The following is a 15,834-nucleotide window of genomic DNA, read 5'->3' as shown; positions in this document are numbered from 1 at the left end:
TCTGTCAAATTGCCAGACATTGTTATTTTGAGGCATTTTGTTATATGAAAAATATTCATGATGAAATGCATATGAAACAATCCCAAGAGTCCAACACCTTTCATTCCAAATCCTGTCTATCATTGAAATTCGACTGAAACGTGGTGTGGGAAAGAGCACAAACACTGTATTGTTATAGATGAGAATTGTCGCATGCTAGGCTAGCAGCCTGGATGCTGGCAGCGTGTGGGAATAATGAGATGATGGTTCGGAGTTGTCACCTTCTGCTATACGGGAGACACTTTTGACGGTCCCCGATGTGGACAGATCGTCTGATGTGTTAACGAGGAATCGCCGCCTTCCACAAAAAACACACTCCTTATTATCCTTTTTTTGCTGTCTATTTTCTCCCCGTCTCTGTCTGTCTCTGTGTGTTTTGCATGTGTGTCTCTAGCCTACACCAAGGACCATGTAGACATTGCAACCCAAGGCTGGTTCATTGGGTTAATGTGTGCCATCGCCCTCATTGTGCTCATCTTACTGATCGTCTGCTTCATCAAGAGGAGCCGTGGGGGAAAATACCCAGGTAAGGTCTTGTATACAGGAGTTGATGATACCCATTAATACCCAGGTAAGTCCTGGAACTGTAAACAGGGGGATGATGATACTATTAAAACTCTACATTCTTAGTTGCCCGGAGTCCCCCAGGGCTCTATACTAGGCCCCCTAACTGTTTCCCTCTACACCAAATATCTTTACTGAAAATAACTGATCTACAAACTCACAATGCATCGCAATGTGATGCGCTGTGGGCTTGTAGATCTTTTATTTTCGCACGCTACATTGCCGCACAAGTTCAAGTGGTTAATATCAAGGTAAGAGCTGGTATAAAAGTCGGATGATGATACCCATTAAACAGCAAACAGCAAAAGGAGGGATGTCAAAGGCATACTACATTGTAAAATCCTTAGTGTTAATTTGACTCTGAGAGAGTACTAGTTACGAATGGATAAATGAACACTGAGGATTTGACTGTGTATGACATTATGTTATAATTGGGCAGGTCAAGAATTGTGACCTGCCCACTTGCTGAAGCTGGCGGGGCATCCTAGCTTCTAGCTTCAAAGGCTGGAATGTTTGCAAGCTGTTATCTGTGCTGATGTGCTGTAGAAGAAACCCTTTAGCCAGCTTTCTGCAACTGTGTAGTGAAGGAAAATGACATTCAGAATAATTAAGTATGTCAAGAGATCTTTCTAATAGGCCCTCAAGCAACAACTAACTTCAGCTTTATTGTCACATCACAAGTTTACAGGTATAAAGAAGTATTTTTTTGTAAAGCTCTAGGGGAGAAGAAAGAAAAAGGAAAACATGTCACTATGACTTAGACATAACCCTAAACACAAGACATATCGGTCGTATTGGCGGTCCGACTTAGGTGTGTGGGCCGAACTCTTGTGTGGTTAAAATAGCAGAAAATGCTTATACATAAGGTGCAGAAATAGAACAGTATATTACATAGCCTTTGCAAATATATTGTAATACAGTCAGTAAGTACAGTAGTCTATTAAAGACAAACAGCTGCAGGAGGCTTAAAGTGGCACTGTGTAAAAAGAAAACATGAATGAAATGTCATTTTGTCCAATCTGTATGTTAGAGTATGTTAATACTCTATTACTATTACAATTGCGGCGGTTGTATTTGGTCTCCCTGCTCTTCTACTGAGACATTTAGATCCCGTGTCTAGGTGAGACATGACCTTTGACGTAGAACAGGAAAGTTACATTGTGCAGCCATAATAACACAGATGAATTACTGTAATTACATTAATTGCTATTTTGACTGTTTATTATGTGATAATTGAAAAACTATTGTAGTCACTACATTTAGTGCAACAAAACGTAATACATTTTGTTCTACTTTTTGAAATGTTATACAGTATTTACATACAGCTAACAGCATTCATTGCTGGTGCATCATGAATATTGATATGCCCTGATTATTATAAAGTTTTTGGAACGTTAGACAACAGAGTACTGTGGATGTTTTACAGTGTCTATAATGTCTAGGTGGTCGGTGCATGACTGCTTTCTCAAACCTTCTCGGTAGGTGTCTCAATCTGATAATGTCAAAGTACAGTACAGACTAATTCCCAGTGGCTAATAACCAGATACAGACTACCCCAAAGTAGGGCTGGGTAATATATCGACATAAAAACCATGGCATGAGAGTAGATATCATCTGGGATTTTGAATATCGTAATACCATGATATGGCATGAGTGTAGTCTTTTCCTGGTTTTAAGGCCTATTTCATAACCAAATATATATATATATATATTTATTTATACCAAAAATGCCAATCTACTGTACAAGCTCACAATACCGAGCTATTTTCACTATTTTTGAAAATGTTTGAAGAAATAAAAATTATGTTATCAACACAATATTGATATCGAGGTACAAAAATATTGTTCTATTCGATTTTGTCCATATTGCCCAGCCCTACCCCAAAGGAATTTCTTTAAGAAGAAAATGAAGAATTGTCAGATTAGAACTAAAACGTGTGTTTAACACCTAGATAAGGAGAGAGCAGAAGGACTATGCTACCCCAGTAAAAAAGACTAGATGGTACTAATAAAAACTGAAAACAAACCAGTAAAAACTAAATGCTGTGGTAAGGATGAACATATGCAGATTAATTTCAGATGCAGTAAAGTACTTTTTTCAAATGAACTATACTGTACAGTATATAACTAACAGGGCTGCTGTGAAACGTGGCCAGTGTGACTCACTAAATACTTATCTTTAATTAATATAAAAAATAAAATAACCTCAGCTCTAAGTATTTAAGTTAAAGTAGTAATGAGTATTTCTTTTAACACATTGCATGGTTTCCTCTGCTCTCCTCTTTCCTCAGTCCGAGATAAGAAAGATCTCCCTCTGGACCACGTGGATCAGAAAGAACAGGATGGATCGTTTGACTACCAGTAAGTACAACTGAAAGGACATGTCCGGTCTACGTTGCCTTCGTGAAGAGTCATCGTATGGTCTTTGAAACATGTAGGATCTAGGGAGTTATGGGTACTTAATCTGAGCAGCAAGGTGTTATGTGATATCTGATGTTCAGCTATTTGAATGAGTGGAATCTATACATTTCTAGCTTGAAAAACCTGATTAATTTATATGTACAAATATGGTATATGGTATTAGGAGATTGTTTTAGATGAAAAATTGCAAATGCCTGTATATTTTCGTTTGATGGTAGATCATTATCAACTTTATTACAGTCTCGTCCAATGTAAAGGCATTCTGGATCAATCAAGATGTTGAGGCAAACAGAGTCAGAGATATTTTATTATAAGATAGAAGTTTATTACATGAGCTCATAGGAGAAGTACATTAAACACTCAGGTCGGGGGTCAAGTAGTTCTCTGGTGAAAGCAGGGAATAAGCATAGTTATACACATATAGGGGAGCTTGTGTCATAGGACCAGTCTGTACTTAAAACATTAAATACCTGGCCTGTGTGGGAGTCTTGATTCTATAATATTCATAAAATCAGAAAATATCATAAGGCCAAAGGTGAACAACAAAATAAGACAAAATAAGACAAACCTAACAGTGAATACAAGTAATCATTCCACCACACCAAAAAAACAAACAAAAAACAAATACAACAAAACCAAACAAAAGAAAAACATTTATAAAATAACATTCATAAAATAAATAACTATGTAGTGTAAATCACCAAGAAATAGGCACATACTGTCCTGCGTTTTTTAAATACAATAACATTTAGCAAATGATTGTGTAATTTAGGGATCTACACTGAATAATTCAGAGTGTTAAATTAATAGTCAGGATTTTGCTGTTAATATGAACTTTGTGTGTATTGTTTTTAGTGCTGGTGAGTGATGTGTCTTTCACTCTTTCCAGGTCCCACTGATCTGTGGCCCAATTGGAGAATGAGACTCAATCTGTCTCTCTTTCTATCCACTTTACCTCATTAACATTTTCAATATAACCCGCTGAGTCAAAGACTATAAAGGCCTGATTATACTTGCTGCGTCTGGGTAGGCGCAAGGGTCCGCGGACAGCGGACACGACGTGGTGTCCGCAGACATGTGTTCAAGAACGCAGGCCACACTCAGGACAATGCATAATCTAATGACCTTCTTCCAGACAACTGAAGGACTTGTGTCATGGCGTTTTACTCTATCTTTACTATATCTTGCATCAGTTATTCCTGTGCATTCCTGTTATACTCTGAAGACATTAGATTCTAATAAATTCCTTCAGCGAAGCTTTGAGTAGTCCTTTTTTATTCAGATTTTAATTCTGTTATGCCTGCCAACAAACATCAGTTCCAGTTCAAGTCCTTTATTGTCAGCAACGATTCTCTTTATTCAACTTCTCGAATGAGCATCTGCATTTCTTTTCAAGCGCATGTGAATTCATGGTACTTATCCATGTATAAAGTGCGATCATAAAATCTGGCATGCATGTAGATGTCTCCACGGACATGACCTGGTGGCGAAATTTACATCATACGCAGATGCGGCAAGTATAACTAGGCCTTTATATTGTTAAACTTAACAATGTCATGTCTAAAAACTAACACTGCAATTGCACACTGCCAGAATAATCCTTTATCAAACCTATATCTCCACTATGTGGAGTGACACACAGCTGTTAAAATAGTAGCTGTACTCAAAAAGACCTGAAAATGCCCTGAACAATAACAGTAGTTGTACATGTAAAATCCAGATTGTTAAGTAGGGAGTTTAAAAAGGGCCCTTAATGGTCCAGTTAAATTAACTCTCTGATGATGAAACATTGAAAAGACAACAGAAAAGGACACACATTTAAATAAATACAAAAGATATTGTAGATACTCTATTAAGTGTATATGTTGTACAAAAATATACCCTGTAATCTTTCAGTCCCCAGGTCAAAATGTACAGGTCGTGCTTACATAGAGCAGCATGATTTCATTATTGTTCATTGAAAGTGTGAAAATGCACTTTCATTGATTGAAAGGTCATTTACAGTGACACCTGTGAAACTTAACATGTAGCACAGCGTTTGTGCAGAACGGTTAATTTGGGCCAGAGGTGCGATCAGCATGCATTATTGCCCAAGTGGTGCTATGTTGTGTGCTTATTGCGACGTGATTAATCCATCTCCATGTTGAGAGCCCTTGCTATGTTTGTTAATCAATAATGTGTGTATTAATATTAATATCCATCCTGTCTCTTACCGTCAAGGTCATTGCTAAGCCTCACTTTTTGATTCTGACCCAGCCTCCATCCCTGGCACTAATCCCTTAGGTCCACAATTGTGGAGTGTGTGTGTGTGTGTGTGTGTGTGTGTGTGTGTGTGTGTGTGTGTGTGTGTGTGTGTGTGTGTGTGTGTGTGTGTGTGTGTGTGTGTGTGTGTGTGTGTGTGTGTGTGTGTGTGTGTGTGTGTGTGTGTGTGTGTGTGTGTTTGCTTGTTTGTTAGTTTGTTTTGTCTGTGAGAGAGAAAGAGAGGGAGAGGGAGTGAGCCTGCATGCTGTGTGTGTGTGTGTGTGTGTGTGTGTGTGTGTGTGTGTGTGTGTGTGTGTGTGTGTGTGTGTGTGTGTGTGTGTGTGTGTGTGTGTGTGTGTGTGTGTGTGTGTGTGAGAGAGAGCGAGAGAGAGAGAGAGAGAGAGAGAGTTTGTCTCTCACTCTCTCTCTGTGTGTGTGTGTGTGTGTGTGTGTGTGTGTGTGTGTGTGTGTGTGTGTGTGTGTGTGTGTGTGTGTGTGTGTGCACGCATACATGAGATAATTCCTTTGGAGGATGTCTCCTTGCTTTCCTTTCCTTTCCGCTACCTCTCTCTCTCTCTCTTTCTCTCTCTCTCTTTCTCTCTCTCTCTCTCTCTCTCTCTCTCTCTCTCTCTCTCTCTCTCTCTCTCTCTCTCTCTCTCTCTCTCTCTCTCTCTCTGCCTCTGCCTCTCTTCCCTCTGTCTGTCTCTCTCTCTCTTCTGTCCTTATGTCTGCTCCCTCTCTTTCCCTCACGCTGAAATGGGTCGTCTGTCCCTGACAGGAATGAGAATGAGAACGAGAACGAGAACGAGAACGCGAACAGGTACTTTGGTTTTGCAACAGCATCCTCCTCTCTCCTCGGCCTGCGCATGTCTGGGAGGGGAAGTTTGGGGCAGATGCTTCCCCTGAGACTGGGGATGGTTGGGGCGGGACGGGTAACAAGCTACTAACTTGGGAGTGGCTGTGTGCGGGCCTGTAGCTGAACATTACTACTCTCTGCTGTCAAACCTTAATTACGTATGCAGATATTGTGTTGCCACTTTGTTCTATAATTGTGTACAAGTTGTTCATTGTACAATGTTATTGTTGCTGACGTTATGACATACAATTATACGCCATAAGTCAGCAATAATAATGCATAGTCTTATTAGTATTACTAGTTTTGTAATACTTTACATTTTATATACATTTTGTATCTTGCATGCAAGCATAAACAAATACTTGAGTTAGATTATGTGAGACTGGTTAGAGGTATGACCATATTGATCTCTGGACACAAATAAGTTAATAACAACTTTGAAATGGTCTGAACATGGTCAGCCATCTTAGAAAGAGAAGTGTTTGTTTGTCCTTATGGGAGGACTGATAGTATCTACAGTGTAATAGCTTCTGCGTGATTTATTTTTTGTAAAAGGAATATTGTGTTATTATTAATTATTGGACTTGCAAAAGTTCATCATATACTGAAAATGTATTAACAAATCTCTGCTCTTGTAGGCAGTGTAGCCTGGATCCATCATGTATTCCAACTGCCTTAATGGCAGTTGGAATACATGATGGATCCAGGCTTTCAGTAAGAAAGTACAGGTCACTATAGCTAGCTTATTTTGATAGATGTGTACAGTATTGCAAATAGTGTGTAGAGCATAGCCTCTGTTAGGTAAGATATACAATAGCTTCAGTGATAGGGATTGGTTCCTCTGGGTATAGTTTCAGTGGTAGGAGTAGGTTCCTTGGGGTAGGATGTAGGTTCAGTAATTGTGGTTGGTTCACTGGGGTAGGATATACAGTAGCTTCAGTAATAGTGGTTGGTTCACTGGAGTAGGATATACAGTAGCTTCAGTAATAGTGGTTGGTTCACTGGGGTAGGATATACAGTAGCTTCAGTAATAGTGGTTGGTTCACTGGGGTAGGATAGTGCTTCAGTGTTAGAGGTAGGTTCCTTTGGTATAAAGCTTCAATGATAGAAGTCGGTTACTTGAGGTACCAAACAGTATAGCTTCAGTGATGAAGCGAGGTACGAGGTACATGTACTGTAGGTTCCTTGTGGGTGTCAAACACTAACCGGTCACAGCCAAATAAATAGAATACCGTTTTAGCTCATAATAATTGGCAAACCTATTTACCTTAAGAGAGTTATTTTGTAATATCATCATAATTTGGTTTCATTTCAATCTGTAGACTTTAACCCATTGATACTGAATTTTTTTTTTTCAATATTTTTTTCCAATTCTTTTTTAGGATTTTGAAAATATTTAGAAGCGGCCTCAGGTCTCAATGGGTTAACTAAAGTTTAACACTAAAGTTAATAAACCATGTAATTAAGCGATAACCCACTGCAGGCCAATGGGATATGGAAATGATATCACACATAAGGTGCATTATCAAATCACAGCCTTAGTTTAGTCTCTGGATGAACATATTAAGTATTCAGCACAGACCATGTCTCCACTGCCGCACACAGTTAAACACACACACACACACACACACACACACACACACACACACACACACACACACACACACACACACACACACACACACACACACACACACAAAAACACGTATTTCCATTCCATTCCATGTGTCTGGGAAGCACCATTATATAGACTCCTATAATGGAACAGTACTTTCTGAGCTCCATTGATTTTAATATAATCTGAAGGTGCTGGCCCATGCATTTGGCCCACCCATGTGCAGCGTACGGATCAGTCGATAACAAACTTTTGCTCGTAAAGCGACCAAAGAGGCATCCGTCTGCATAAAGACGTCTAGACTTTCACGGATCAAGTAGTCCAGTAGGACAAGGGGACGTACTGATCCCGAAAAGCAGCCCGAGCGAACAGCGCTGGAGGTCTTGCACCTCTTTGTTCCAGCCAAAGCGCTAACATGTTTTCCACCCTGCCTGAGGTTAATTGCTTTGTTTTTTCCCCCCCTGTGCTGGCTGACATTTAAAAGGCATCCGCCACCAGGTGTAGGAGGTGAAAGATGATGGGGAAATCAATTTGGGTTGTAGTGGGGGGAAGGAGGGTGGACGTTCTATGTTTGGCACAATCTGACACCCTCAAGGAACTGATTTAGGGAAAGAACAAGCATTTGGAGGACAGAATGCAGGGACTCATATTTCACTAAATTAGCTGTGATGAGCTTTGTATGCTGTGAAGCACGGAACCAGAACACATTTCAACCAAATGCATAACTAGAGTATTATTATGAGCGGTTGAGATGATTGCCTCTGAGAGTACACCTGTACCTGTTTGTACCATCTGCAGTTTCTATTAGTGTAGAGGAGTAGTTCAACATCGCTGACTCTTTAGACTAAAGGATTGTTATTTTGGTTTTGTGTTTGGTCTGCATGTAAAAGGCCATTATTATTTACTTTTTTAAATTAAATTCTCTTTTATTTGTGAGCTCAGCTGTTAAGTCCCCCATAGGCCCCCCTGAACGCACGCTATGCCGCTATGCACTCTTATATGAGAAATAAACTCATTTACAGTATGTTCCCCCTAAACCTGTAGGTTTACTGTTCAGACTGATGTTCTGAGGGTTCGTTTGAGTTACAGTATGTCACATGATTTTCTTTATTTGATGTTATGTACAGTACAGTATGTATTTCATTTTAACATATTTCAAATGTATTAAAACTTATCCCTTGCTAAAATATGAAAGGCTACATTGTAACATACAGTATGGCAACACCACATTGCCCATGTGCCTACATTCTAAGTTCTACTGTGTCTGTGGTTCTCCATCTCTTCGTCATGTTTGTCTTTCTGTTCTACCTACTGCACCTTATGTCTGTCTTCTTTTTTTGTTTTGTTTCTATTTTCTTTCCCATTGGTACAAAGGTCTCATACAGAAAGGTATGAAGGGAGAAAGTTCTCCCTCACCGGCACCTGAATCCTTGCGCATTTTCAATTGTTCACTTGCAACATCTTTTAATCGATTATTATATACTTACAGCCATGTTCATTTGTAAAAACATGAACGATGGGGTCAAGAATTTCATCTGTCAAATTCACCCAATTCTTAGCATGTAAGATACAACCTCATCAACTGTAGGCTCATCTTATTAACCCACACATAAATGAATCAAGTTGAACACTTCAACACAATAAGTGGTTGAAATTTGCTCAATTTACTTTCTCTAAAGTTATGTTAATTTAGTGGCTGAGACGTGCCCTCAGAAAATTACTAGTGGGAATCTGTGTGTTTTTATGTAGGAGAGGTCACCTGAAACTCACTCCAAGTTACTTTCTCCACCTTTGCTCCTCCACTCAAAAAAGAAGAAGAAAAAAAGAATAAGAAACACCTAATCAGATAATTGAATCATTCCAGATTCTAGGCTCTCAGACATTTTGAAGTGGCAGTACTGAAAGCCCTTCTCTCAAAACCCTCTGACTCACTAACATTGCTGGTGTGATATGGTCAACAAATGAAAGCTTGGCAAATGCGACACCAAGGCAGTTTTTTTTTTTTCAAAATGACTGTGACTCTCAGCTCGATTTATTTAATTAGCTGTAAGAGATCTAATCTTAAAGCATTACAGCGGCACTGGTGTATAGATGTCCTTTTGATTTACTGCTGCCATACTCCAAGGATATCGAACTGTGGACCCATTTGCCAGCTGCTATGCTGCTCATTTTATTGCACAGTACATCCTACTGAATTTAAGGGTTATAGAGACATACAGTACATTGGGCCAGACCATACAGCAATTTTAATCTACAGCACAGTATGATGACCAGGACCTCTCATTTTTGCAGTTCTTCCAAGTTCTTACAAATACATGTGTGGCAGTGAACCCTTTGCACCAGCCAATCTCACTTGCCTACAGTACAGTATATTAATCGATTAAAATTCATTCAGTCATTAAGTGTACCCTCTCATCTCTTGACTTTTCTCCTGTGCAACATCTTTTCCACCTCTTGGCTATAATACATTTCTGTCTCTGTCTGTACTCGGTACAGGGTTATATCTTTCTAATCTCCTGTAATTCCTCCGAGTGTCTTTAGAAAATGACTGAATTTTAAGTTTTGTCAGGGATTTATATAAATTCGGGTGAATTGTTGAGAGAGATGGCTCTGCATCTGCAATTGTACATTTGTACTCTTCCCAGATGCCGACGTGTTTGGTGTGCAAATGTTTCGGCATGGAGCATGACAGTTTCCTGAAATCTCAGACGGTGCTACATTGCTGTCCGACTACAGTGTAGATTTTGATTTCCCATAGGGAGAGCCGTGTGATAACCTTTTGCGCATAATTGAACATGTGTTGCATAGTCGCCGACATTGCGGAGAAATATACCATGAAAAATACCTGTTGGGAGTGCCACTTTGCATCCTTCTCTTTGCTCTTGAAATGCCCTTGCTGTTGTGCTACTGGCTTGTTCTGACACTAAGAAAGCTAATGCCGGTCGATAGCTCTGTTTTCCTATGCATGAAGTTCTCTCCCCTCTAGAGGGGTAAGAGACATATGCCATGCTCCGAATTGAGATCAAGCAGATTTGTCAACTTGAGCTTTTGCACAACTTCTTCGATTCTAATGCATTGACAGCATTTTGTGTGAAAGTTGGAGTTATCCTGCAAACATCTCATGTCAGAATATGGCCCCGAAGTAAGCATGTGTTTGAGAATGCATCGGCCTAAGCATCGGTTGAAGGGAAGTATATGTCCCACCTGTTAAACGTAGGTCTTACCACGTTCTTCAAAAGCTTCTGTGCACTTAAAGTAAATTTTGCAGCCGCTTGTGCTGCTATTATTTAGGCAGACTTGAAAAATGGAACTTGTATTTCAGTTTGGACATGCTGGTTGTTTAAGCAAGGGAATGAAAAACACACGGATCAACACTTTTTATTCTTAACAGTCGTTCCCTAACGTGCAGTATCATTCACTTCTGGGGGTGGGGGTAGGGGGCGTATGGACACCCTTCACTTCCAGGGAGGGGGTAGGGGAGTTATGGACACACTTACGCCGCTGACATTGTGCGATGACATCACGATGCCTGTTTAACTCTTGTGACCTTTGTGCCTTTGCAGCAGCGATGAGGACAACAAGCCCCTGCAGGGCAGTCAGACGTCGCTGGACGGCAATGTGAAGGAGAGCGACGACAGCCTCGTCGACTACGGCGAGGGTGGTGACGGGCAGTTCAACGAGGACGGCTCCTTCATCGGCCAGTACACCGTCAAGAAGGACAAAGACGAGACAGAAGGCAATGAGAGCTCTGAGGCCACCTCGCCTGTGAATGCCATCTACTCACTGGCGTAGCCTGGTAGCACCACTGAGGCGGCTCCCTCTACAGGATAGGAGGAAAACACATACACACACACACACACACGCACACACATGCACACACACACACACACACACACACACACCACACACCACACTCCACACTCCACACACTCACACACACACACACACACACACACACACACACACACACACACACACACACACACACACACACACACACACACACACACACACACACACACACACACACACACACACACACACAGATGCACATACATATGAATATGATGATATATGACACATATGACACACGATTATACACACAAGAATCACACCAAGGCCTGTCTAAAGACTGTTGTGGGCCATGACTAAGGAGGAAAGGAGCGATGGTTCCTACAGAATGAAGCGAAAGGATCGAGAGTGGAAGTAGACCATGAGCCAGTCATTTATTTTTGTCTGTTTGTTTGTTTGTTTGTGGCTCTGAGAAATCGGCTGGTTGAGGAGAAATTTGGAGATACTGAACACTGCTAGTTTTTCTCAATGCTCTGCCGCCCCACCCACACAGACTTTAAGTGTGCCTTCCGGGCAGCTCTGGGGAATATACAGTACAAGCACTCTTTCATGTCTCTAGAGATTTTCTGTTTGTTCCCGCTCCGAACATTCTCCGCTTCTCTCCGCTCTTGTTCTAATCCCAATTACGCACCTGCACCCCACACACACATACACACACAAACACGAACACACACACACACACACACACACACACACACACACACACACACACACACACACACACACACACACACACACCTCTGTGTCGCAAAATGAGCATCCCAGTTAAGTGGATGCAGAGACCCATCCCCGTCCTGTAACATATCAGCTTTGAAACACCAACTCAGCAGGATGCCGGCAGATATGTTTATCATATTGATATTTCCGCAATGAGAGATCTTTGTTTTTTTGTTCTCCACCGCTGGTAGATGAGTCAATGCATATTAATAAATGCTGTAAACAGTCCTGGCACAGATTGTTGTGCCCTGCAAAAACTATGCACTAGCACCACCACCTTCTCCATACTGATTTCCAGTTCAATCTTGTGAGCAAAAATGAAAGCTTTTGGGTTTTTGTCAACCTTCACTGTCACAAGTTAATTAAGAGAATTTGCTAAATTCTCTCCTTGGTTTTTGAAGTGGAGTATTGTTTCTTTTTTGTCACTCTATACCTGTTGTGTAAGATGTGCAGATATTCAAAATGGCAACCACTAGTGAAGTGATTTCTGCCACAGCTAGTTTTTAGCACCAAATTCAACTGTCTTAACAGGTGACGTTATAATAACAGTACAAAACTTGTTGTTTCAAAGCACGGTAGTGTCTTAGTGCAAAGAATAGAGGAGAGGCAATGGAGAGTGGGCTAGTTTTGCTTGAGAAACACTGACCACAAGCCAGTGTTTTCTCTCTACTCTACCCATCTTCATCACACTCTGTGGATGCTACTTCCTGGTTAGCATGCAGGCCAGCAGGCTGTGATCTTTCTAGCTTGATCTGCACCACTTTCTCTCACCTTTTTTATTTTTAAAATTAACGGTTCAAGTTGTGAATTATCACAGAAGAAAAAGGCAGCATTAGGGTCAGGTAGAATCTATTTTTTGCAGCATGAATATATACTGTATAAGCCTATATAATTTGCAATCAAAGCCACCTCTGAATTAAAGCTAATCAACCAACTATTTAGCAATCACAGAGGAGGAAACAAAAAAAGAAAAAACAAAAGAAAAAAATTCTAGGAATGAAAGTACCATAGATTTCCACTGTCCTCCAATATCATCATTGTAATTCAGTCATTTTGTTAGCTGATTGATGGACTGGCACGGAATCATTTTCTCTTTCTTTTACTTTATTCCCTCTTTCATTTGTGGTAACTGTCCAATGAGTGCATGTTGGTTTCACCACATCACTTTGGCACTCATGCGTAGATGTTGCTCAACTGCACTATAAAAATCTCCCATGTTAAATCAAATCGAACTTAACCGTTGACAATTAGTGGATGGAGGTATTTCAGATATTTATTTTATATATCTATTTATTACATTATGTAGATAGTACTAATATATTAGTCCTTAATTTATTAATTGTTCCATATACATTTTTGGCCAACTTATTTTGTTTCACACAGACATAGCCAAAATAAGGATCTTATCAGACACTTTTACTGTAAGTTATGAGACGCGTTCAACACACACTCATCAGATCTTTATGACAGACTTCAGAAACATTATTGTCCATCACACATTACAGAAATGAATATATCCAGTTGGCTTCTCTGCTGTACACTGACTGGCTGTCATCATACATTAAAACAGTCATGCTCATGTGTCAATCGTGCTGCTCTTTTAGTATTCATGTTGTATTAATGTTATTCCATGTTGGTATTCAAAATTTATGTAATATAACTTTTACACATCACAGAAATTTAATATTATTGCTTATTTATTTGGCATACATCCTGTACGTGTGGGGCCTGACGACTGGCTTACGTTTGTAAATATTTAAAAGTTGATTTCCAAAAGAAAAGAAAAATCAGAGTAGAGAGAAAAGATTCATAAATCTGTAACCACCAAGCAAATGTCCTAGGTGTGTGTGTTTTGCACCTTTGTAATGATAGCTTTGAATAACATTTACACTCTGAAAAAGTAACACGACTCATCTCTCACTCCATGTTGCCCTTTGCTTTGACATTGTCTGTAATATATTGTGCAGTTGTGGCAAGTCTGTCAGTCACTTGTTTGACCATGGTTTGGAATATATGTTGTGAAAGAGGTATACATTAGATTATCTATGATGTAAATAAGACGTAAGTGCTCCAAAAATATACAGTTGTAGCGTTCTGCAAACACCTGTTAAAAGCATTAGAAAAAAGATGATAATAATAATACTTGCATTCGCTAAGGTGTCAGAGAACAAATTCTCCCCTTCCGCTGTTGTTACTTGGCATTGCTGCCTCTCTGAAGTCAAACAGACTCCCATGATCCCATATCACATTCCTGCTGTTCCGCTTCCTGGTGACAGGCGGCTGGTACATTCATTCCTATACATACCTGTCACAAACTCCCTGACATGAGTGGTTTCCTGCAGACCCAGTCTCTTTCTCCGCAAAGCACCTCAAAGCAATACCTTCTGAGTTTTAATCAGTTGTTTCTCTTTTTGTTATGATGTTTGTCTTCTGTTGACTCACCGTGACCTAGGGGTTGTAGTTCTAGTACCATGGACAGAGATGTTTCACCAACACGTGCTGAGGAGCTGCAGCAGAGACACAAGCACCTGCCCTTCCTCTGTCCTCAAACAAATGGAAGACAAGTGCTCAGAGAGAGACAGTTCACTCATGAACCTTGTGCAACCCAAAAAAAAAAACAATGGATTGATGAATGTTCTTGCTGTGGATCTGAAACTTTAGTTCTGAACTTTGTCCTCGGACTCGAGCGTTTTCTTCTAGTTCTGGTCTGAATACCTGCAGCCCCTTTTTCCCCTCATGGCCTTCCTCCTGTCCCCAAATGGATCCCAGTGGGGAAATTAGTGAACTGACGATTTAACTATGAAAAGAGAATTATGCATATTTGCTGATACACAGTGCTTTCTTACGTATTTTTCTTGTGTCTGTATGCGGTGATTTAAGGTGCGCACAGAACCCGGCCATAAACATTTTTTTTACTGTCTGCATCATCTTGACTTTCACCTCTGTTCCCCAAAAGCTGGGGGAAAGAAAATGAAAATGAAGAAAATGTCTATTATTTATACAGCTTTATGTTTGCGTTCATTTAACATGCTGCAAAAAAACAACAACTAGGATTTACTAGTGCGCACATAACAGTTTTTTAAACCATTGGTCACATGCTGTTTGGCTTTTTTATGAATTCTCATTTTAGCATCTTCTTTTTACTGTGTATCAGAGCAGCTCATCAAGTCTTGCTTCTACACGCAAAATAACAGCTTTTGTAAGGTACATCTAATCAACAGAAAAATGGCATATTAATATATTCACCGTGTATGCGTGTATGATGAGATGTTGCAACTTCTGCTAGAGACGCCTTCTTTATAGTAAAGCTATCTCTTTTTCTCTACCTCCCGACTTATTGTCTTTCTTTGTCTCTATATCAAATCAGCTTTTATGTTGTCATTATCATTGTCTTTCCCATTTAACTGCTGTGTAAATGTTCTTTATTCCAGATGGGAAATATGGTTTGGAGTTTTCTGTAAAGCTGCATACAATTATGATGTACTAAATGGAACAACCATTATGAAATTTTGCCTGCTGCTCAGTTTTT

At 40.0% G+C, this 15,834-nt stretch overlaps 1 protein-coding gene across 6 annotated transcripts in view; it reads left to right on the top strand.

Annotated features, from left to right (window-relative positions):
• nfasca (neurofascin homolog (chicken) a) overlaps nucleotides 1–15,630 on the top strand; it is a 145,388-nt gene extending 129,758 nt beyond the window's left edge. For 5 of the 6 annotated variants that reach the window (XM_084062098.1, XM_084062099.1, XM_084062101.1 and 2 more), the window contains 3 exons: nucleotides 434–565; nucleotides 2,895–2,964; nucleotides 11,300–15,630. In XM_084062098.1, coding sequence (XP_083918224.1) covers nucleotides 434–565; nucleotides 2,895–2,964; nucleotides 11,300–11,528 — 431 coding nt within the window. In that variant the 3' untranslated portion in view covers nucleotides 11,529–15,630. Of the gene's footprint in view, nucleotides 1–433; nucleotides 566–2,894; nucleotides 2,965–3,913; nucleotides 4,281–11,299 lie in introns of those variants that run through there. The other variant, XM_084062102.1, reaches the window with a different exon arrangement.
• The last annotated feature ends 204 nt before the right edge of the window (nucleotides 15,631–15,834 follow it).

The sequence above is a fragment of the Gymnoscopelus microlampas genome (genome assembly GCF_963454915.1).
Source record: "Gymnoscopelus microlampas genome assembly, chromosome: 7".
Lineage (NCBI taxonomy): Eukaryota > Metazoa > Chordata > Actinopteri > Myctophiformes > Myctophidae > Gymnoscopelus > Gymnoscopelus microlampas.
The sequence above is the reverse complement of the archived record's forward strand: the minus strand, read 5'-3'. Positions and strand labels throughout refer to the sequence as shown.